Raw genomic sequence first — 22,783 nt, 5'->3', positions numbered from 1 at the left:
AGAGAGAATGTAGTTTTCCTCTAATTTTCCGTTAAATCTTAAAATCTATGCGTTTCTTATTACTTTATTTTTCAAAAGATATTTTATAGCGAATACAACTCCGTATATTTTCTACTTTATTTTTGAAACTGTAATATATTTTCTACTATGTGAATGTACAAGCAAAATACGCTGTATGACATGCTTGACTGGTCTAGACTAGTCAGTGTTCAGAAGATTGAAATTTCGAAACAACAATGTTTTATACTTATGTCTTTTTGTATAGTTACTTCGATCAACTGAAAATTCTTTATACTTTATTGATTATGTAATATTCATGTACAAATATCATTGTTGAAAAAAATAAAATAAAAAATGTTATTTTACTTTAAAAAAAAAAAATAATTTGATCTATATTAAAGAAATGTTATATACGGCGCAAAAATAGGATAAGTCGTAAAAGATTTATTAAAACGTAGAAAGTAAGAGTAAAGTAAAATTTATTATTATTATTATTATTTATTATGATTGTAATGTTTATTTATTATTTTATTAGAATTATAAAATTATTTATATTTATTAATTATGTTTAGTAGCAAAACTCATCACACTCTAATCATGCTAGATGGACACACTGTAGTCGCGAAGTAGCATTCAACATTCAACAGTCGACTAAAGGACTCTTTTATTAAAATTTATTAATAATGGCACATATGGTGGATAATTTAATTCAACCTAATTTAGGTTCAGTTACTGATTCTTTAGTTCCAGAATGGCTTAGTTCAGAGCAAAGTACAGGAGTAAGTTTCGATAAATTTTGACATTAACATGATGTAAGGTTAGAATGACAATGCAAACTATGAAATATCTTGAACGAAAATTCCAAATAAAATAAACTTCTTTTACTGTACATATATACGTTTATGATCTTACATTGATAACATATATTAGTAATTTTAATTATCCTATTGTATACAATACAAATTTTGTAATTTCTAAAAGTATGTATACCTTTGCTTATACTTTAATATCAAATCACGTTTATTTAATAATTTTATAAATTGATGTATCAATTACTAATCTATTGAAATCATTTTATTAATTAGACATCTATCATAGCCTGTGAATTTGATGGAGGTGTAGTAATTGGAGCAGATTCTAGAGCAACTACTGGGTATGACATATTACTTAAAACTGAACATTACAAATTTAGTAATACAATAATAATCACAGAAACAATTAATATTCTTTTAGATCTTACATTTCCAATCGTTTTGCTGATAAGTTAACTAAAATCACAGATTACATTTATTGCTGTCGCTCTGGTTCTGCAGCTGATACTCAAGCCATTTCTGATATAGTTGCTTATCATTTGAGTTTGCACAAGTAAGTATAATATATGCATGTATAGGTAATATTATTATAAAGGTAGATCATTAAATCATGAAAGACATAATTCCACTGTTTGTATTTTATTCTTATAGAATGGAGTTGGGCATAGAGCCCCTAGTAGAAACAGCAGCAAATGTGTTCCGTGAATTATGTTACAACTATAGGGATTCCTTAATGGCAGGATTCTTAATAGCAGGATGGGATAGCCGTAAAGGAGGTCAAGTTTATAGTGTTCCCCTAGGTGGTATGTGTATACGTCAACCAATTTCCATTGGAGGATCTGGTTCAACCTATGTGTATGGTTACATGGATTCACAGTACAAGCCAAACATGACAAAGGATGAATGTGTTAAACTAATTGAACACAGTAAGCACTTAACATACTTTGATTACTACAATATGATTTTCTAGTAGTTTGATACTGATGATACTTCTTTATCGTTACAGCATTAGCATTGGCAATGTCCCGTGACGGTAGCAGCGGTGGTGTTATTCGAACTGGCATTATCACGGAAAAAGGAATTGAAAGAAAAGTTATACTGGGCAATGAATTACCACGATTCTATGAGGGGTGAAAATCATAAGAACTAGATTTAAACAAAACGTTTATCCAAACTTTATTATGTATTTCCAAAACTCTTGTATCAATTATGTCTTGTTTCTTAATTAAATTAAAATAAAAAAATTTATTTTTTATTTCTTTACAATCGTATCTAATACCAAAAATAATGCTTTGTATGAGTATATGTGAAGCAAATTCAATAAGTATCGTGTTAAGAGTTATAATACTTCCTAATAGCCGTTAATTCTTTGACACCCAAAAATCATCCAGGAACTTGGTTGAAACGCGACCGTCAATGTGATCAAACACATCTACACAACTACTACCATATTTAGGTCGTATTATCCACTTACGATTCACTCCGGTATATACCCGGCCGTTTTAACTTCGTACTTAATGTCCATTGTCGGTTTAATGAGAAAATTGTCACAATGGCACAATCGTGATGTGTGCAATCGCATCGAGCCGCTTCGAGCTTTTGGCTCTTTTCAGATGAACTGTCACACTAGTTGTAGTCGGTCTTCCGTGATACCCATTGCAGCCTTCCACACCATACATTACATCAACCTACGTGTTACATATTCCAAATAATTTATCATCCAGTTTAATGTAAACAGAATTATATCTTTTTTCTCTCAAGTGTCACATCGTGTGTGTAAAACATTTACATTTGGTCACTTATTTCCGTGTTAATTTTAACTCACTGGTCGCAAATGACTGGAAATAGCGGAAGTTCACAGGTACGCGGCTGTTTCTAGTAAATTTATTTTAATGGACAAAACAATTATCAAGCACAAAAATTACGGTAAGCACTATTTATAATTACTGCTATTAGAAATATAAAAATATCAATAAACATTCTTTATCTAACATTTTTAAAATTTTATGTTACATTATAAATTGCTTTAATTTTTCTTCCTATCTATTTTTAAATATGTATACTTGTAAGAATATCATAATTTACTTTTCACTTTTATTACAAACACCTCCGTGCATTTTAAAGAATGTATTATTTATTCATTCTTGGAAGGACTTATCTTGTAATTCGAAACGCCTGAAGGCGTTGCAACAATTACAAAATTCCATTTTGCAACAAAATGACCGTGGAGGGTAGCATGGAGGAAAGTCAGCCGAACTGGTCCGTCCAGGAAGTCGGTGAAATGATGCGAAGTTTTGGCGTATGGGATTATACAGTTTTCACGTTTATGTTGGCTTCTTGTGGTTCCGTGGGCATTTACTTTGGTTTTATCAAGAAATCGTCGGGAGTAGATGAGTACCTCGTGGGTGGTAGAAACATGAAAACATTCCCTGTCAGTCTGAGTCTTATAGCCAGTTTCATATCGGGTAGGATTTCACTTATAAATTTCTGTTATCAGTAGTATTTCCACTGAATTCGTAATATTCAATATTAATATTAAAAACTATCTTCTGCTTATTATAAAAAGAAACCCTGATCTTATTATAAAGATTGGTATTTTGAAAAATTAAATTTCCAATTAAATGATTTATCATAAATAATTATGAATCACTGTTATAATAATAGGTATTTCATTATTGGGTACACCGACGGAAGTTTACGTACACGGTACCAGCTATCTTTTTATCGGTATCGGAGTGATCATCGTTGGTTTTCTAATGTCTAGTATCTACTTGCCGATTTTTCACGAACTCAAACTCACAAGCACCTACGAATACCTCGAAAGACGTTTCGATAAAAAGATCAGATTATTAGGATCGGTGCTTTTCTCGATCAGTATCGTGAGTTCCATTGATCAATACAATTCCAATTAATTCATTGAAATCGTTCATAAAAAGAGAAACACTTGTTTTAGATGACATGGCTTCCTATTGTTATATACGTACCAGCGTTGGCTTTTAACCAAGGTATCGAATGCATACCGAATAATAATTAATAAAATCACCATTGCATAAAATTAACTTATAGAATAATGTATATTTACAGTTACCGGGGTGAATGTGCATGTAGTTACTCCGTTCGTATGTATCGTGTGCAACACGTGAAGTAATTTACATTTTACGAATTAGGGTGGTATACGAGCAGTAGTATGGACTGATTTTATTCAGACCTTTATAATGTTCGGTTCTATGGTACTAATCGTTATCAAGGGAACATCCGATGTGGGTGGATTGTCCTTAGTGATAAGAAGAAATCTAGAATCTGGAAGGCTGGAATTACCCACGTGAGCATTACAATGTCATTATTAAACAAAATCAGATAGATAATATGTTAACACAATTGTTGAATTACACGAATTGTTGAATAGGACAGATTGCAATCCTCTCACAAGACACACGATCTGGTCCCTCGTGGTGGGTGGTTGCATTCATTGGTTGCAAGTATCGGGTATCAATCAAAATATGATACAACGATATCTTGCATTACCCACGTTACAATCAGCTAGAAGGTATATCAATAATTTCCAAGTTTCATTATTAGTAAAATAAAAATTTCGAAATAGCGTGTTGGACAATTTAACAGAGAAATTTGTAAGAATATAAAATATTGAAACTTAGTTGAATCTAAAATGTTTCAGAGCGCTCTGGTGTTTCACAGTCGGTGTGCTAATTTTACTAGGAATATGTGGATACGCGGGAATGTTAATATATGCTTGGTATCATGTATGTGATCCACTTACGACAAAGGTAATGATTAGACTTCCCTGATAGCCTGATTTCACGATATAGCGTGAACTGGAAGTAATAGAAAGATTTCATATATTCAAATATACATCACTTACTTCTCTGCCGTGTTTTTTTTTTCACATTCTATTGGATATTTTACAATTTTTATTACAGTATAAATATTACAATAGCTTGTTTTATATCTTTTACTTTCAACAGTCAGTTTAATATTTTTCAAAAAAAGATACACTTTTCACACAGTTAGCAGGCGCGAAGGATCAATTGCTACCGCTACTTGTTATGAACATATTAAGAGAATTTCCGGGACTTCCCGGCCTCTTTGTCGCCGGAGTATTTAGCGCAGCACTGAGGTATCTTTCTCTTCTTTTCACACACACGACTACGCGTTAGAGAAAGAATCCAATTCGTCTGTTTTCATATTCCAGTTCTTTGTCCACTGGTTTAAACTCTATGGCCGCGGTGGTGTTAGAAGATTTCATTAAACCATTCAAGAAAACACCCTTCTCTCCCAAAGTTACGGATATTTTATTAAAACTCACTGTAGTTATACTCGGGGTCATCTGCGTGGCACTTGTGTTCGTTGTCGAGAAAACAGGATCTCACGTATTACAGGTATAAATGTACAGAGATTTCATTCAAAGGAACATTTATCAGAGAACATGTGTATTTTAGTTGTCTACGAATCTGGCGTCCATTACTAGCGGACCATCACTCGGTATTTTCAGCATGGGAATATTGTTGCCCTGGGTAAACGCTAAGGTAGGCTACAATTTATCAGGTTGGTCCATAAGTTCGTTGCAGTTTTTCCGAATTAATCAACGACGTATTCTCCACCATTATTCACAATTTCTTTCCAACGTTCTGATAGTTTTTGGATTCCTCGTTTGAAGAATTCCACGGTTTTTGACGCGAAACAATCTTCGAGCCAATTTCCCAATTCCACGAGTCATTGTGGAAGGAAATTCGATTTAGAGTATTTTGGAGAGAACGAAAAATGGATGCTGGAGAACTTTCCGTTCAAGATCCTGAACAGCCATTTTGTCAAATTTTACTTAACTCATAAAGCGAATTTTTGTTAACCTGGCACTTGTGGTTTTTGAACAAAAATCTTTTTATTATCAGCACGAACATATGGACCAATCTAATAATACGATAACGATATTGCAACAATATGAATACAGATATTACGATTTTATGAAAAATACAGGGTGCTCTGATAGGTGGTCTTGCTGGTTTGGGTTTTATGGGTTGGTTCAGTCTTTCAGCAGAGGCAGCCATTGCCAGTGGAAGAATAAAGTGAGAATTTTAAGGTATTTCTGATCTCTTTCTTTTAACAATACGTATACTTAAAAATGTTTCGATAGGTTTGACGAGAAACCAGTCAGCACGGAAGGCTGCTACTACTCTTTTCCGCAAGTGGAAAACTTGATGTTACTCGAGCCTCCAGATAATATTTTGGACAATGATGATTTTCTTCCGTAAGAATTCAATTTCTAAGAAAGTTCGTGTATAGATGATAAATGAAAATAATTACTATACTCGATATATTTTCTAATTACATTTTCAGAGAACCTCTAACACTGTACCGTCTCAGTTATCTTTGGTACACTCTCACTGGTGCATTAGTGACGATGAGTATAGGCCTGGTTGTGAGTCGTATTACGTCTGAAGATGTTGAAAAATTAGATCCAATGTTGTTGGCCCCTTTCATACGAAAACTGTTGAAAAACAAGGAGACTCAGCAGGAGGCAAGCAATGTTTAATTATAAAACATTTTTTTAACCAGCTATTTTTGATAAATTTTTATACAACTAAAATTGATATAACTTGCATTAGCGACATGTGTATTATTTTATATAGAGTGGAAACTTAGAAATGGAAGTACATAGAACCAGAGAAGAGACTACAGCTTAAAGCGTGTTACATTAATATGACCTTGACTGATGATCGTGATCCACATTGATCGAATTAAGGGTCGGCAAACTGTACAAGATGAAGTGTTTGGTTGACAAGCTGAAATATCAAATTAAGAGGGTTGAGCCTAAAATAAGTTATACCAATGGAGAAAATAAAGTACAAAATGACTCGTGTTTAGAGTTTGGATGTGCTGAGATGCCGGGAGGACAGGAGGAGCACGAACTTACGTCCGTATAATTCGTAGCGGCACGAAAATGGTAAGAATTGTTTGGTAATAGCAGAAGATACGAAGAAGAAATAAAAACATCAGTACGATCTTTTTTTTTTTACACTTACCCATAGATATAGTGTATTTCATACGTATATTTCAACATTAACGGAAATGTACAAAGATAATATATGCGTATTAGTATTCTAATATTACCCTAGTAATACTTTTAATGAAATCTTTATCCTCACTGTAAAACATATAGTGTTCGAAATGTAAAAAAAAAACACGAAAACAATTAAATTTTTCGAAATACGTCTTTTGGTTCCATTTTTCATTGTATAAAAAAAGAAAAAAGCAACAAGATCTTCGAATAACGTGAAACATACCTTATAAGAGTTTAAGGAACAATCATAAAATAATAAGTTATTAACTAGATTTTACTTATTAAATAGAAACGATATATTAAAACCATGATCTCTTCCCCTTAATTATCATTGATCCTTTCGAAATACAGATACGCGCGCGAAATAAAAATCAAGATTAAAACGTCCATTTCACTTCTCTATCGATACAGAACGAACAAATTAAACAAAAAGGATAATATTCTTCTTCGAAATAAATATAATACTCGTTAAGCTGAAAGGAATGCAAACAGCGGTTTCTTCATGTTACTGCGCATTATGATGTTCAATATATTGCTATTACTATTATTACGTTCTTTTTTTACAATACAGATATCATTATAACAAATTAAGATCACTTTAATTGACTGTAGAAACATTCGCGATCGTTTTGTAACTCGTGCAGTTTGTATTTATTTAAGATTGAGCATTAGATTACACATGGGATTTAGATCACTAACATCATATAAACTGTGACTGGAAAGTGTAAGTATGTATGTCTGTCTGGACAGATCGATCGTATGGTATTACGTTTTTACATGTAGAAAATTGTACAGAAATGATAATTCAGACACGGTTAAGTCTAATATTTTGTACTTGCGGAGGATGACAAACTGCACGACTGTCGTACGTTTCTATAAATTCCTATTTTATTAACAACGTATCAAATGTTCTATCAACAGCATTGCCTTCGTCCGATGATGTCTCGTTTTATATTCACTCAAACGTTTCTTCAATTCCCTGAACATTATCATCGAATAATTTATTATTCGCCGGAAATGAGCAATGGAACATTATTCCGAATAAGCAACAAGAACAATCGAACGTCAACAATTCTTCTTTTTTTTTTTTTTTTTTTTATGAAATATCGTAAAAAGATTCCAACACACTCCTCGTTAGACGAGATATCAATGTTCTGTGTTCAGCGTTTGACAAATTACAATTTGATAATTCGTTAAATACAAATACTGCAAGGAAAAAATGACAAACGACGAATTACGAACGATGCAACGAAAAAGTTGAATAATTTTAATATTATCACCTTGTTCACCCTTTTTTATTATTACTCGTCACCTATCATAGATTACTTTTTAAAGATTTCCACGCTTGACGCTACACTTTAGGAGAGGCGAAAAAAATGATAAGTAAATGTAAAAGTTCTTTACGTTACTTTACGCCGCGTAGAATAGAACAATATCGCAGAATTGTGGCGCACGTCTTTTTTTTTTATTTGTAAAAAATTTAGATGCAGGTCTTAACTTTAAATGCAACAAATATTCGACGCTTTAATAAATAAATATACATGTATATGCGCGGATGCACGTGTATTTATTTATTTATACGTGCAGGTTCCTTAGACGGTCACTTGTTTCATAAAATCATAATACTTTTTTGTGCTAACGTAACGTGATCATCTTAAGAAACGAGAAGATGAAATTTCTGGTACTGATTTTCGAAGGCAAAAACATCGACACTACCGCTCAAGCTAATTTATTTACAATTTTCAGTACCCTTTTTAAAAAAATTTTTTTTATACATCATCCAATTTTTTTTCAAGGATGCTATGAATTTCATTTGTCAATGAATATTTTCATTAACCGATGAAAATATCGAGTACTGATGCCTTTACTTCTTTCCTTGAGGGTATTGTCGATGTTAAACATTCTTAATAGAAACGAACGATGTTGTTTGAACGAAAGAATGAATTCATTCTACAATCAGGACTAGATTTATACGACCATCGGGATGAATTCAAGCGTGACGCTTAATTTTCTATTTTTTTTCCATCTTTTTTTACATCTACAAGATCAGCGTCATGACCTCTTAGCGAACTGGCCACATCGTTTAATTCTAAAAAATTACTTGCAGATCATTGGTATACAAAATATTTCTTGTACCTCTCTCAATTACACAATACAATAGGCATATCAATCATGGTTCATATATTATGTATACAAATAGATAGTATATAAAATATTCTTCGACCATACAAATGCTACAATGAAGATTTCACGATGTCGTCTCCCTCTCTCTCTCTCTCTATTATCAAGAGAACGTGTGAATAACCTTTTCAGTTCTGTATTAGGAAATGAATCGTGAAATTATCTTCTTGCTCGTTAGAGAAACATAATAATGTTATTAAAAGCAATTCCAGTCAACAGATCTGAATAGATTATGACTGTTACGAGATGAAAGAATAAAAATCGTTATATCCATCCGAAAACGTTATTGATTTACTTTGACGAAATTCTAAAATGTACTTCATTAAACACGTCGATTTATGCTGATGGCTATTTGCTTCGAATCGTTACATTTATTCCATCCGAGTAAATATGTTCATTTTGAGGTAGCATATCCGACATGGTACGTTCAAAGGTGAATGACCTCATTGTTTTGGTCCCATTTTGTAATAAGAAAATTTTCACTATTAAAAAAAAATACGTAACAGCTTCATTTCTTCGATAAAAAGAAGTGTATTTTAAATATTAATAAAATATAAAATAGATCAAAATGATCGATTGTTGATAGGAGATATTAGAAAAATTTCATTTCTCCCAAAATAAAAGCTCATCCAGTTTATATCTACTTAAAGTAACTAACGTAACGATATAAAGTGTCCTGTTTAAGAGAAATCGATTACAAACGACAATGGAAAAATTGTTGATAATTGAACAGAGGGTTATATATGGTAAAAAAAAATGAACGTGTTGTTCTAATGTCTTACCTCCGTTACTAATAAAACTACACTTATCGTCAACTCCCCCTCGTCTTCTCGTCCCACCTTCTATTTTCATTCGTATTAAAATCTATATCAAACATTGTGCAGGCGACAGACTTTCCAACGGATTCTCTACCATTCGAAACAAAAAAATTGATATCGGCTATCTCGAATAACGAAGGCAAAAGAGTTAAACGGATAGGATTCAGATTCGATTAACAGATAATCACGTGGACGTCAATGTCTGCCCGATAACAGGAACCTCGTAGCTTACAAACACAAAAGACAAAAACGTTTTCTATCCTTGAAACACAAACATGTATAAAAATTGATCACCGACACGTAATGAGTTTGTAAAAAATACTTTTTACCCGGAATAATAAAGTATCGGCGAGTTTCTTTCGAAGGAAGAAAGGAACTTAAGCCCTATCGAATTACTAACTCTCTAAGCAACGTGATTTCAATTTACCTATCCTTTACTCTATTATACCTAAATGTATGAATTGACTTGCACGTGTGAATACAGGAGAACGCTTGAGGCAGTTAAAATCTGTGAATGAATCATTAATAAAATAGTTACCTCTATGTTCGATTAATAATAATATTCGTATCTCAATCCTAGTTGCTGTCAAGTCTAAATGCATGTAATAATAATAACAGTAATGCTAGTTAATAAATTGTAATATACGTATATATTGTAAAAAAAAGAAGAAGAAATTAAATGTGTATTATTAAAGAAATGGTAAGAATATAAAAAAAAATGAAATTGGCAATGTAGAAAATTTTATCTGCCTCGAAAACATAAATGTTATAGTGTTTAGAATAGTCTAAATGACATTGGAATTGTACGCAGCGGCCAAATGTAACATAAGTGCTAGAACCAAATTCGAAGTATGGTATCGGAAACGAACGCTTCGAATTTGAAAACAGTGTTTAGTTACAATTTGGTCGTTACAAGACTTTTCCTATAACTCCTGGCAAGGTACGGTTTGAGGTGGTAGCGCCGGTGGAAATGGTGCATTTTCTTCATGAATCATTACGAGTTTACCGTACTTCACCATTCTCCTCCTATGTTTTTGCTGTAAACAAGAGCTTGCCCCTTTAGTATATAGCCATTACCGACTCTTGACTTTTAAAGCTTCAAACATTGAAAATTATGATCTCTTTAATGTGAAATACAACATCTACACCTGAACGTCTTCTTATATCTTTAAGTATTCATAAATGATAATAAATATGACATAATTATTCTTACTACAAACGCACCTTAGATCTAAATTTCTTTTATGGATAGTATTATAGTTGTTGATTCAGCGAATATTTAACACTTAAAAGACGAGTCACTAGATTTTTTATTTAGCTCTCATTGAATCCTATTTTATTATTCTAACTATAATTAATGATGTTACCGCGAGAAATTGTAGGAGGAAAGAAAGCTAAATGTTCAATTGCCTTCGAATAAACCAACGAGTTACGCGGTGTCTTTTAAATGTTAACAAGATATGATGAAAATAATATCAAGGTTAATAAAAAATCTTGTGCTGGTTTATGCTTTCTCTCTTTTCTTTTTTTTTATAAAATTTACAACTGCTATAAGCCGGTATTTGTACGTCGTAGAAACTTAACATAAGGCCTTAATATTATATTTTACCTGCGACATTGTGCCTGCCGTCCAACTTCCACTACTGCTTCCGCTATCGCTGCCACTGGAAGTGATTCCGTCTTCGAGAACAAGTTTAGTTTCGAATCCCTCGACCTCTAAGTCCAAGTAGAGTTGACCCAGTTGATCGTTCACCAAAAGGGGTTGATTGAGATTTTTTAAAGCGTCCATGTCAGCTTGAAGTACTTCGTTCAGGGTTTTAGGGTGTATTTGATACTCGTATATTAGTTCTGGTGTTAATTGGACACCTTCAAGCCACGGTGGTTCTTTTCTTCGTTTACCATAATGCTGTTTCGCACAGTCCTGTAAACAAACATTTAACAATCGATTAATTTACCTATTTTCCACAATTGATAAATACTTTGTAAGTGAACAATTTTAGAAAAATTTAATATGATTACAGTTTGTTTGTTTACTATCAAGTACGACAATATAATTTTATCTTTCATATAATAGTGTCGAGTATGCTGTGATTAAGTACTCCAATACAATTTTTCCATTCGAATTCAGTATCACTTGCCTCTTGCATATATTCCGTTGGCTTCTGGTCCGGATTGCAACTGCTATCGCTGCTTTTGTACAGAAAACTACTGTAAAAGCTCGACGAGCTCGATTCGTCCACGTTGTAATCGTTCTGCTTGTGAATTTTGTGATTCAACAGCATCGGTGCGTCTATTAAACTCGAACAACCTCCGTCATTGCTCACGCAAGAAGAGAACAACTTTCTGGGCGACAGTACCTAATTAATCATTGATTCAAATTTTAATATCCACCCGAGCAATTCGAATTATCTTTTAGCGAATTGTTATTTTACTTTTTTAGAGGATTCAGACATAGCCATCGTGCTGCCCGGTTCCACCTTCACGCTTGTTGTTTGACTGGCGGGTCGTTTCCGGTCGGAGCATTTGTTCACCGTAGTCTGATTATTTTCTCGCGCGGCTGGCGTTTGTTCGGGGATCAAAAAAGGTCTGTACATCATTCCCGCTGTTGGAGCACCTATTACCGGAGGATAAATGACACCAGCCATTGTCGTCACATATGAAACTGGCACAAACACTGTAAATTAGTTTCGACGTTTCAGTCTTCCATTATCTGCTTAACCCTTTAGCATTTTTGCGAAGGTCTAAACTAAAAACAAAAAAAAAAAGAAGAAAAAGATACATACTATAGGGATTTGGTTGTGGTGGTTGCATTGATTGAGGTGGGCTAAGTTTTTCGTGTCGAGGCGATAAAACTGTGGTGTCACTGGTTTGGGGAACGGGAACGTAATACACTGGTATCATCGACGGCAGTATTGGTATTCTAGGTATTGCTTGTGAATTGGTACTGTAATTGTAAAATCCATCGTTAATTTCGATATTTCGAATTTCTTGCATTTCGTTTTTCCGTGAGAAAAGAAAGTACATACTTCTGTGGCACATTGTGTGGTTGAGCAGGCGGTGGAGGTGGTACAGTAACCGGTAAAGGTTGCCACAAGTTAATATTAGCACCTGTCTGAATTACGGTTGATTGATCGACGCTCATGCTTGTAACTGTTGTAGCAACATTCGTAGGAAACTGACCGACGGTACTTGTCCTTGATACTTCATCGTGCTTCGAAACCTGATAAAACATAATCGGAGCACGTTTAAACGTTTGTTTTCTTTGCGATAACTCTTCATAGACAGATTACGGCAATTTAATTAACGGATCACTAACTTTAAAACTGTCTCCCTCCCAGCTATGACTTCCGCATCTTTTTACGCCGTGACCTTGATTAATGAAATGTATGTTGGGGCCTATCGACATTTTCTCGGTGGTTTTCATCCGTGAATCATTCAATTTGTCGCTGTTCTTAATGCTGGACCGAAGTTCCCGATGCTTTTGCATCATCATCTTCTCCATATCCTCGTTGTGACGGTTAAGTAACGATTCCGTCAATGTGAGTGGTTTGAAACTTTCCGTGCTGGTTGTATTCGACGTGTTGCCTCTACTTGCCGAACTCGTTTGATTATTCGAGCCACTGCTGAGGTTTTCTGCGCTACCGCTGCCGCTTGCGCCGCTTCCGTTTATTGGTGACATGCATTTTCTCACTGATTGTGTGATAACATCGTATTGAAATTGCAAGTTAGTAAAAAAGATACAAATATTGGTACATTTTAACATAAATATCCCAAAGAAATTAATGTTAGTATTTCAGGATTAAACTTTTTTGTATATCCTAAACACCTAATATCTTATAATTCTTTAAAATTCTCAGAGGTAAAGAATTCGATGAAACTCTTTTGATAAAAAATTCAACGAGCAAATTTAGACTTGTAAATCTTTAATTAATATTTGTTAATTCATTATTTATCGTAATTCATAAATATTTCTTCATTTCTTGTTTAATATTTAAATTTTGATAACGAAAACTCACCTGCTGAATTCGGACTTGTCTTTCCGCCCTCGTCATTACTGGAATTAATATTCTCTTCGTCGCTGCCGTACATGGTGGCAACCGGCGGCTTACTCTTAAAGAACCTTTCAATATTTTCGTTGTAGTTGAGCTGATTGTAACTTGGCGGAGTCTCGGTGGACGATTTACTGTCGTAGTACTCGTGATGGGGCGATATCCCACCAAGCATCACGCTGTCGTGCTCCTGTAACAAGGGATTGCGTGATCCCTTCACAAGTATATTGTAGCGACTTAGAAAGAGTTGTCACTTGATTTCGTCACTGTCAATTGTTTTGCAAAGTTTTGTTGCGTTATAGACGCGTCGAGCTTTCAGTATTTTGTTAGACACTTTGCGCAGCTGTTAGATGGCTGTTAAATTTCGAGCAAGAAAGTTTCTGCGCTATGTAGGTCCTTCTGCAATTTTACCACCGCAAAAGTGCGATATTTACAGCTCACGAACAACCATTCGACCGATTAATATTTTCTCCAGCACTGCAACACCGTTATTTGCTTCAATTGTTAACAACCGACCAAATTCCTTCCGTTATACTGTCTTCTCTTCTAAACCATCGTCATTCATGCATTTATTTACACTCGCTCTCTCCTGCACTTTTCGTTCCCTTTCCAAGAAATTTAGAAAAATTCGGGGAATCAAAGATCCTCGTTAAATTTACATCTTACGATAATTAAAAGAAAAATATGTAAAGTTACTTCGTCTTGTTTTATCGATAATACCGCGAGAAATATTAATTAACAAATTGCTACTCAATCATACATATGTTTTCGAATGAAAGAAAGATCACCGAACGATATCCGATAAATTTTCATCGGAGATTTTCGAAACATTCTCTTAAATCGAAGAACGATATTCTCTTCCATTCTCGCACTCTCATACTGCCTCGTTAGTTTCAAAACCTTGTAAGTGAAGAGACACACTGGAACTCTATTCACGAGTGTCGTATTGCAATAAATTTACAGATCCACTTATAGCCTTTAACGTTAAAGTATCTCAAGCGTTTCTCGAATATATCAGTCTAAACTTTCCGATTCACGCCGTACATCGTGCTTCTCTTCGTGTACGGCTTGTGAAATCGCGTGAATCGATCAATTGATGCATAACACCAGCGGTTGCGCTTAATAGCTGAAGCACGTTGAAGAGACAAGAGAAGAGACTTAACGCGTTTGTTCGATTTCAGATGATACGATTTGCAACATCGATTAAAAGGGTTAACGTTTGAAGAAAATTCCCTGACACGCAGAAAAATAAATGAAACGTCTCGTTAGTCAACGTAAAGATTCTCGAGATAAACGGGGCGTAGGAGGAGGTGCATTATCGTCCAGAAATATCATGAAAAAACGCAACAATGTTTCAATGAATAAGAATGTAAAAGAAAAGTGATTTTGACCAACGAAACAGATATTGAAACATCGAGAAGAAACAACGTCATGTAACAAAGAACCGTTTCACAGAAGTTCCTATGGCAGACCATCAGTTAGATAGAAGAAGAATCATACGAGACAGACTAGAATAAATATACGAAAAAGTATCTTGGGCGATACATTTCACTAGAAATTTGAAATCAGTGCATATAGTAACAAATTGCATTTTTCTTCTTTCTTTTTTTTTGTCGCTGGTCGATGAACTGTTGCAATCCAGGTTGGTATATAAAAGGCTTGGCGTTTTGTAAATATATACGAATAGTAATGTCGAATGGAAAAAAGAAATTAAATAGACTTACCAACAACGTGCCTACAAGGTTTTGAAATTGACGCTATCCATCATCGAACCTACACAATTTTCACTTTCCTCTCCGTCCGTGTCTATGTACAAAACAGCTTGATAGATTTCTCTTTATCGTGGTTTTTCATTTCGTTTCTCACTTACAACTAGCCACACACTATCAATTATAGCAGCAAATGTGCATAAGTACCCTAACTCGTGAAACTTGTGGCTTTTTAGCGTTACTTTTGTTTTTAATTAATCATCCGATTAGACGTGACATCAGGCTGTAAAATGTTTAATCAATTGCTGTGTTTTCCTTACTCACCTTGCATCTTATAATTTTCCAAATCATCTAAAAAATTCTAGGATGATATTGTTTCAGAAACAGCGAGAATCTTATCGTTTCTTTTCGTATCATCGAACTTTTTCTGAATATCTAATTTATTTTTTATTTGCCATGTAACGAATGCAAATTTCCGGTTTCTTCACGAAAAGATAGCATCAGCATAGAACTTTTCCTATTAAACCCTCTACCTAATCGTTTGCACTCTACTTAAGTCATGCTTTCCTGATTGGATCAGCGAAAGAAAAAAAGAAATTTGACGAAGACGATCAAAACTCGTCTGCCTTGAAACGCTAACTATACGGAACGAGTCAGAGGAAATTTCGCTGACTAATTTAAAAATTTCTTTTCCTAAGAAATTCTTTTGCTAACAAATTCTATTATTAAGAATCAAAACTCGTCTATTTTAAGAAGCTAATTATACAAAGTAAATTTTGCTACCTAATCTTCGCGAAGAATTTCTTTTCTCCTAGATTCTGTCGATACTGGCGATACATATTTGGTACGATGCATTCATTTCATATTCTCTATTTCTTCTTTTTACAATAAAAAGAAGTATAACAAAGCGTACATACAGAACAACTTTGACAAATGTCCCGAATGACATGCAACGATAAAGCAAATGGCACAATGTGCCCTTTTAGACTCGAAATTTGAAATAAAAGGAAAAAAAAACCTTTGAACTCGACGAAAAATAGTAAGGAAAACGATGCTGTACCAAAATACTATCGTAGAATTCTAAAACGATACGTCCTAGACAAGATCTAAGGGAGATACTTTCTACGTTGAACCCATCATAAGCGAAACGCCGGTAATATTACAGTTATTGTAAATATACTTATAGCATACCACCACAGCGCATCAGAGTACTACTATCAAAATAGATAAGTGTCGGCGATACTAAAACGTAGCTAATAGTCACCGAAAAACTCCTGTCGTCAGTAGCGAGCACATCTTTGCCAAGACCGGGTGTCTTCGTCTCTTGCAGTAGATTTTCCATGAAGGACGCAAGGTCCTTGCACCTCTTTGACACGTCGAGCTCGGTAATATCTGACTTTCTTTGGATGTTCTGCGCAGACGTACGATAGAACAAAAGAGAAAAAGTTGGGGATTCAGCGGACTTATTTGTTGGGATAAGAATTTCCTGGAAACAACTACAGTAAATACTCTACACGAGTCAGTAAGTTTGGATTCTACAAGTGACAGTATAGATGGTCCTACGCCTAGGTCTGCGTCATTGCTGCGCCCATGTTATCTCGCTCACAGCCAGTCAAACGTGTAACGCTACACCAGTCGGTTTCCTTTACGAGATTTCATGGCTCAACAAATCATAATAGAAAAATATAATTTCTTTAATTTTACTTTTTTTCATCTGGAATTTTTTTTAACATGTTGGTGAGATTTTTCTGATGAAAATGATATCAAACACGATATAATTTGAACAAAATTTACTTATTAACACGTTCACTGTCACGCCAGATTTACAAGTTGCTGTCAGGCGGCCACAAGAAAATACATTTTAAATATAGGATTATAGTATTATGATTTATAATTTTTTTTTTTTTTTTCAATTGAAAATAATGTCTAGCTAGCTATGACGTTCAAAATTTTTAGTTGACAACATTTATTTTATTTTAATTATTCTAAACATTTGAGGCACTCACTGATGACCACCATGGCCATACCGAGGAAACAATCTAACGTTAAAACTTATTGAGTGATTAATTTAATTTCATAATATATCGCTTTAGCGAGCCACCGTTTGGTTGCCAATTGTTTATCACATAGAGTCGGCCTACCTCCAGGGTCGATAGCAGCAGAAAAGCTGCTAAACAATTAGAATTAAATGTAACGATAGAAATTATTGCAATAATGCGTAATGCAATTGAAAAATTGAAAGAATCAAAAGAAAAAACGCGAATTCATATCTTTCTTGATTCTAGAATATAAGAAAATTTGAATTAAATATACAACGAGCATTGGGGAGAAGCATAAGTTAAACGCGTAAAAATATTCAATAATAAACGAACTAGGGATGAAGCTATTATTTCAATACGCGATGCACTGACTCTAGTATTTACTAAAATTCAAAAATTCTCGTATAAATTCCGAAAATAGATTATTAATTACGGTAAACTACTGAGACGGTTTAATTTAGGGTGGGCATAGTGCACTCGTTCCAAATCATCTCACAATATACAATAATAAATCAACTAACTACTTAACATGCAATTCATGCAAATTCCTTAGATGGTAAATTATTAGTAAACAAAATAGCAAGTCATAAAATAAATTCAATATCAGAGAAAATATATGAAAAATACTGAAAGAAAAATTTCAAATCAATTTCAATTGCTGTAACGAAAAAGCAACCTCTCAAAGTCATTTCAATATCCTATTCGACAAGTCTGAAGAACAACGATGACTAAAATTCAAATGTTTATTTCCCTAAACCTTCAAAATAATTTCGAAATATTTTATTCGAAGCGGAGTATTCCAAGTCAGTATCGATAATTGAAGAAATTATTTGATTGTATTTAAAAGAACCGAAAGGAGAATATTTAAAGTCTGATATTAAATGTCTAGCAAGTACCAGTAATTGGTAAAATGATTTATATTTGTTTTAAAAGGAAAATTTCTAATAGGTATTAGTTAAAATGAATTGTTATTCAGTCTATTGTATTGAAATTCTAATTGATTCTAATGTATACAAGTGTTACAAGAAGGCTGAGTGTGTACAGGGTGGACACTGACTCTAGTATTTACTAAAATTCAAAAATTCTCGTATAAATTCCGAAAATAGATTATTAATTACGGTAAACTACTGAGACGGTTTAATTAAGGGTGGGCATGGTGCTGCTTTAGTTTGAAATGATTTATAAACACATAATTAACAGAGGAAAAACCGTGAAACGGCAAAACGTCTACATTCTAATTGTTATAACATGTAAACAGAACTTTAAATTTAGTGTAAACAGAAAAAATATATAATACAATTTATTTCACGGTATTGCAACAAATAAACGTTGAATCAATATTTAATTCGTATAAAAACAATTATTTAACGTAATAATTTTACCTTCACTATGGCTATTTTTAATCTACGACCACAGGTCAACCTGATTTCTAATCCTTACGAACTTTAAATTCAGTCTAAACTGAGAAAATATATAATACAATTTATTTCACGGTATTGCAACAAACAAACGTTGAATAGATTCTTAATTCGTATAGAAACATTTATTTAAAATAATAATTTCACCTTCACTATGGCTATTTTAAATTTACGACCAAGGGTCAACCTGATTTTTAATCCTCCGAACTTGATTTCACAACGAGAAAGTAATAAGATCGTTGAAACGTACTTATTTGTCAAAGAAACTTGCAAAAATGTATAAATAATAATATGTAATGTTTTAACAAATTTTTGGAAGTATAAATTAATAATAAAATTGTGAAAATTAATAAATTATACGTTATTATAACATTAATAGAATTATGACTAAACCGAAGTTCGAAGTCGAGTATTTAAAGTCTGATATTACGTGCCTAGCGAGTGCCGGTAATTGTTAAAATTTGTTTAATAATTAGTAATAGAAATTCTAATTGATTCTAATGTATACAAGTGTTACAAGAAGGCTGAGTGTGTACAGGGTGGACATAGACTAGCTAGTAGCCCCCGACCACTCTATTCACATCTCAGAACCTTCAGGTCAAAATACGCCGCGAAGTGTCTAGGGCCCAGTATAAAGGGTAAATGATTTCGCGGGACATCGGCGGGTCCTTATATACCTGCGGTACCCTCTCCCCAAAGTCATTAGCAAAATCGTCGGTTAGGTCAGGCGGGAAATTTTCGCGGGAGATTTTCGCGGGAGATTTCCGATATCGTAACACGGTATAATTTATCAATTTTCACAATTTTATTAAAAATTTATACTTCCGACAATTTGTTATAACATTGCATATAACAATTTATACGTTTTTACAATATTCTTCAATGGAAACATAGGTTTTAGCGTTCTCGTTACTTACTCGTGGTTAAATTAATTTCGTAGGGATTAAAAATCAGGTTGACCTGTGGTCGTAGATTAAAAATAACCATAGTACAGCTAAATTTATCGTGTTAAATAATTCTTCTTACACGAATGAAAAATGTATTCAACGTTTGCTTGTTACAATACCATGAAATAAATAAGTTTCTTTGACAAATAAGTACGTTTCAACGATCTTATTACTTTCTCGTTGTGAAATCAAGTTCGGAGGATTAAAAATCAGGTTGACCCTTGGTCGTAAATTTAAAATAGCCATAGTGAAGGTGAAATTATTATTTTAAATAAATGTTTCTATACGAATTAAGAATCTATTCAACGTTTGTTTGTTGCAATACCGTGAAATAAATTGTATTATATATTTTCTCAGTTTAGACTGAATTTAAAGTTCGTAAGGATTAGAAATCAGGTTGACCTGTGGTCGTAGATTAAAAATAGCCATAGTGAAGGTAAAATTATTACGTTAAATAATTGTTTTTATACGAATTAAATATTGATTCAACGTTTATTTGTTGCAATACCGTGAAATAAATTGTATTATATATTTTTTCTGTTTACACTAAATTTAAAGTTCTGTTTACATGTTATAACAATTAGAATGTAGACGTTTTGCCGTTTCACGGTTTTTCCTCTGTTAATTATGTGTTTATAAATCATTTCAAACTAAAGCAGCACCATGCCCACCCTTAATTAAACCGTCTCAGTAGTTTACCGTAATTAATAATCTATTTTCGGAATTTATACGAGAATTTTTGAATTTTAGTAAATACTAGAGTCAGTGTCCACCCTGTACACACTCAGCCTTCTTGTAACACTTGTATACATTAGAATCAATTAGAATTTCAATACAATAGACTGAATAACAATTCATTTTAACTAATACCTATTAGAAATTTTCCTTTTAAAACAAATATAAATCATTTTACCAATTACTGGTACTTGCTAGACATTTAATATCAGACTTTAAATATTCTCCTTTCGGTTCTTTTAAATACAATCAAATAATTTCTTCAATTATCGATACTGACTTGGAATACTCCGCTTCGAATAAAATATTTCGAAATTATTTTGAAGGTTTAGGGAAATAAACATTTGAATTTTAGTCATCGTTGTTCTTCAGACTTGTCGAATAGGATATTGAAATTACTTTGAGAGGTTGCTTTTTCGTAATAGCAATTGAAATTAATTTGAAATTTTTCTTTCAGTATCCTTGTGGAACTTGTAACGAATGCTGCTCCTAATTCTTAACACTTGCTGTAAAATTATTAGTTTTTGCATTTTAACAAAGTGAATTAATATTCCTAATTCTTATAAAATTATTAATAAACGTGAAATATTCTTGTAACGGTAATCTTATGAGAAATACTCGTATAATTAATTCTGAAATTTTTGCTTACATGTTATAACAATTGTAACGTTTACGTTTTGCTGTTTCGCAGTGTTTTCTCTGTGAATTCTATGTTTCGAATTTATTTCAAGCTAAAGTAACGTCTGTGTACTGCAGTTCAACCTAATTTACTTAAATTCGAATTACGATACAGTATATTTACAATTCTACCTGAATTTTCGAAATTATAAACATCACCAGTAAACTTCCATTGCATGTAAACAATATTCTCCACTAATCGGTAATTATAAAGTAATTATAAAGCAATTATAAAGTAATTACCGAAAAATATACACTTACATTCTCATGTTGGATCATTTACCTCTCTTCTTCTCGTCTGTTCACACATTCTCTCTAACTCTCCCAATTTCGTTATCCAATCGTTCCTATTTACTCTCATTTTCAAATTTCACACGTTATTCGCTATTATCCTCCCTTAACAAACCAACAAATCCCAGCACAATTAAAACAAAAATAATACACTACCAGCTTTTAAAAGAAATATAAATCATTTTACCAATTACTGGTACTTGCTAGACATTTAATATCAGACTTTAAATATTCTGCTTTCGGTTCTTTTAAATACAATCAAATAATTTCTTCAATTGTCGATACTGACTTGGAATACTCCGCTTCGAATAAAATATTTCGAAATTATTTTGAAGGTTTAGGGAAATAAACATTTGAATTTTAGTCATCGTTGTTCTTCAGACTTGTCGAATAGGATATTGAAATGACTTTGAGAGGTTGCTTTTTCGTTACAGCAATTGAAATTGATTTGAAATTTTTCTTTCAGTATTTTTCATATATTTTCTCTGATATTGAATTTATTTTATGACTTGCTGTTTTGTTTACTAATAATTTACCATCCAAGGAATTTGCATGAATTGCATGTTAAGTAGTTAGTTGATTTATTATTGTATATTGTGAGCTGATTTGGAACGAGTGCACTACACTCGTGCACTATGCCCACCCTAAATTAAACCGTCTCAGTAGTTTACCGTAATTAATAATTTATTTTCGGAATTTCGCGGATGCATCGCGTATTGAAATAATAGCTTCATCCCTAGTTCGTTTATTATTGAATATTTTTACGCGTTTAACTTATACTTCTCCCCAAATCTCGTCGCGTATTTTATTCAAATTTTCTTATATTCTAGAATCGAAAAAGATACGAATTCGCGTTTTTTCTTTTGATTCTTTCAATGTTTCACTCGCGTTCTACGAAAGTTTAGTTCAATAATAATATTGAAAATAATATAAATTCGCGGTTTCTCCCTTTCTGAATAAAACTGAAATAAATCGCGTTTCGAAGTACTTTTCGCCTTGTCCATTCCACAGTGATTCACACTTTGTGAGT

At 33.1% G+C, this 22,783-nt stretch overlaps 3 protein-coding genes across 3 annotated transcripts in view; 2 read left to right on the top strand and 1 right to left on the bottom strand.

The window, feature by feature from the left end:
- The first annotated feature begins 628 nt into the window (after positions 1 to 628).
- Positions 629 to 2,000, top strand: LOC108573455 (proteasome subunit beta type-6). Its single transcript, XM_017935909.1, has 5 exons — positions 629 to 779; positions 1,086 to 1,153; positions 1,234 to 1,365; positions 1,464 to 1,738; positions 1,819 to 2,000. The coding sequence occupies exons 1-5, from the start codon at positions 684 to 686 to the stop codon at positions 1,944 to 1,946; spliced, it is 699 nt and encodes a 232-aa protein (XP_017791398.1). The 5' UTR covers positions 629 to 683; the 3' UTR covers positions 1,947 to 2,000.
- A 476-nt stretch (positions 2,001 to 2,476) lies between these two features.
- LOC108573404 (sodium-coupled monocarboxylate transporter 1-like) lies at positions 2,477 to 6,511 on the top strand. The gene is given in 14 exon segments (XM_017935846.1): positions 2,477 to 2,738; positions 2,964 to 3,277; positions 3,477 to 3,691; positions 3,766 to 3,817; positions 3,897 to 4,134; positions 4,219 to 4,359; positions 4,489 to 4,597; positions 4,838 to 4,947; positions 5,023 to 5,209; positions 5,270 to 5,356; positions 5,805 to 5,893; positions 5,962 to 6,075; positions 6,165 to 6,345; positions 6,458 to 6,511. Coding segments are annotated over 13 exon segments (1,824 nt in total). The 5' UTR covers positions 2,477 to 2,738; positions 2,964 to 3,030.
- Positions 6,512 to 10,810: 4,299 nt separating this feature from the next.
- The window catches only part of LOC108573441 (period circadian protein), a 29,553-nt gene continuing 17,580 nt past the window's right edge, over positions 10,811 to 22,783 (bottom strand). The window contains exons 9-17 of the mRNA XM_017935892.1: positions 16,910 to 17,056; positions 13,904 to 14,126; positions 13,204 to 13,577; positions 12,914 to 13,107; positions 12,671 to 12,831; positions 12,320 to 12,561; positions 12,026 to 12,244; positions 11,497 to 11,808; positions 10,811 to 10,924 (exon numbers count right to left, since the gene is read on the bottom strand). Of these exons, the coding sequence (XP_017791381.1) occupies positions 10,811 to 10,924; positions 11,497 to 11,808; positions 12,026 to 12,244; positions 12,320 to 12,561; positions 12,671 to 12,831; positions 12,914 to 13,107; positions 13,204 to 13,577; positions 13,904 to 14,126; positions 16,910 to 17,056 (1,986 nt within the window). The remainder of the gene's footprint in view (positions 10,925 to 11,496; positions 11,809 to 12,025; positions 12,245 to 12,319; positions 12,562 to 12,670; positions 12,832 to 12,913; positions 13,108 to 13,203; positions 13,578 to 13,903; positions 14,127 to 16,909; positions 17,057 to 22,783) is intronic.

The sequence above is a fragment of the Habropoda laboriosa genome, unplaced genomic scaffold (genome assembly GCF_001263275.1).
Source record: "Habropoda laboriosa isolate 0110345459 unplaced genomic scaffold, ASM126327v1 scaffold92, whole genome shotgun sequence".
NCBI lineage: Eukaryota > Metazoa > Arthropoda > Insecta > Hymenoptera > Apidae > Habropoda > Habropoda laboriosa.
This window is presented reverse-complemented; position numbering and strand designations above follow the sequence as displayed.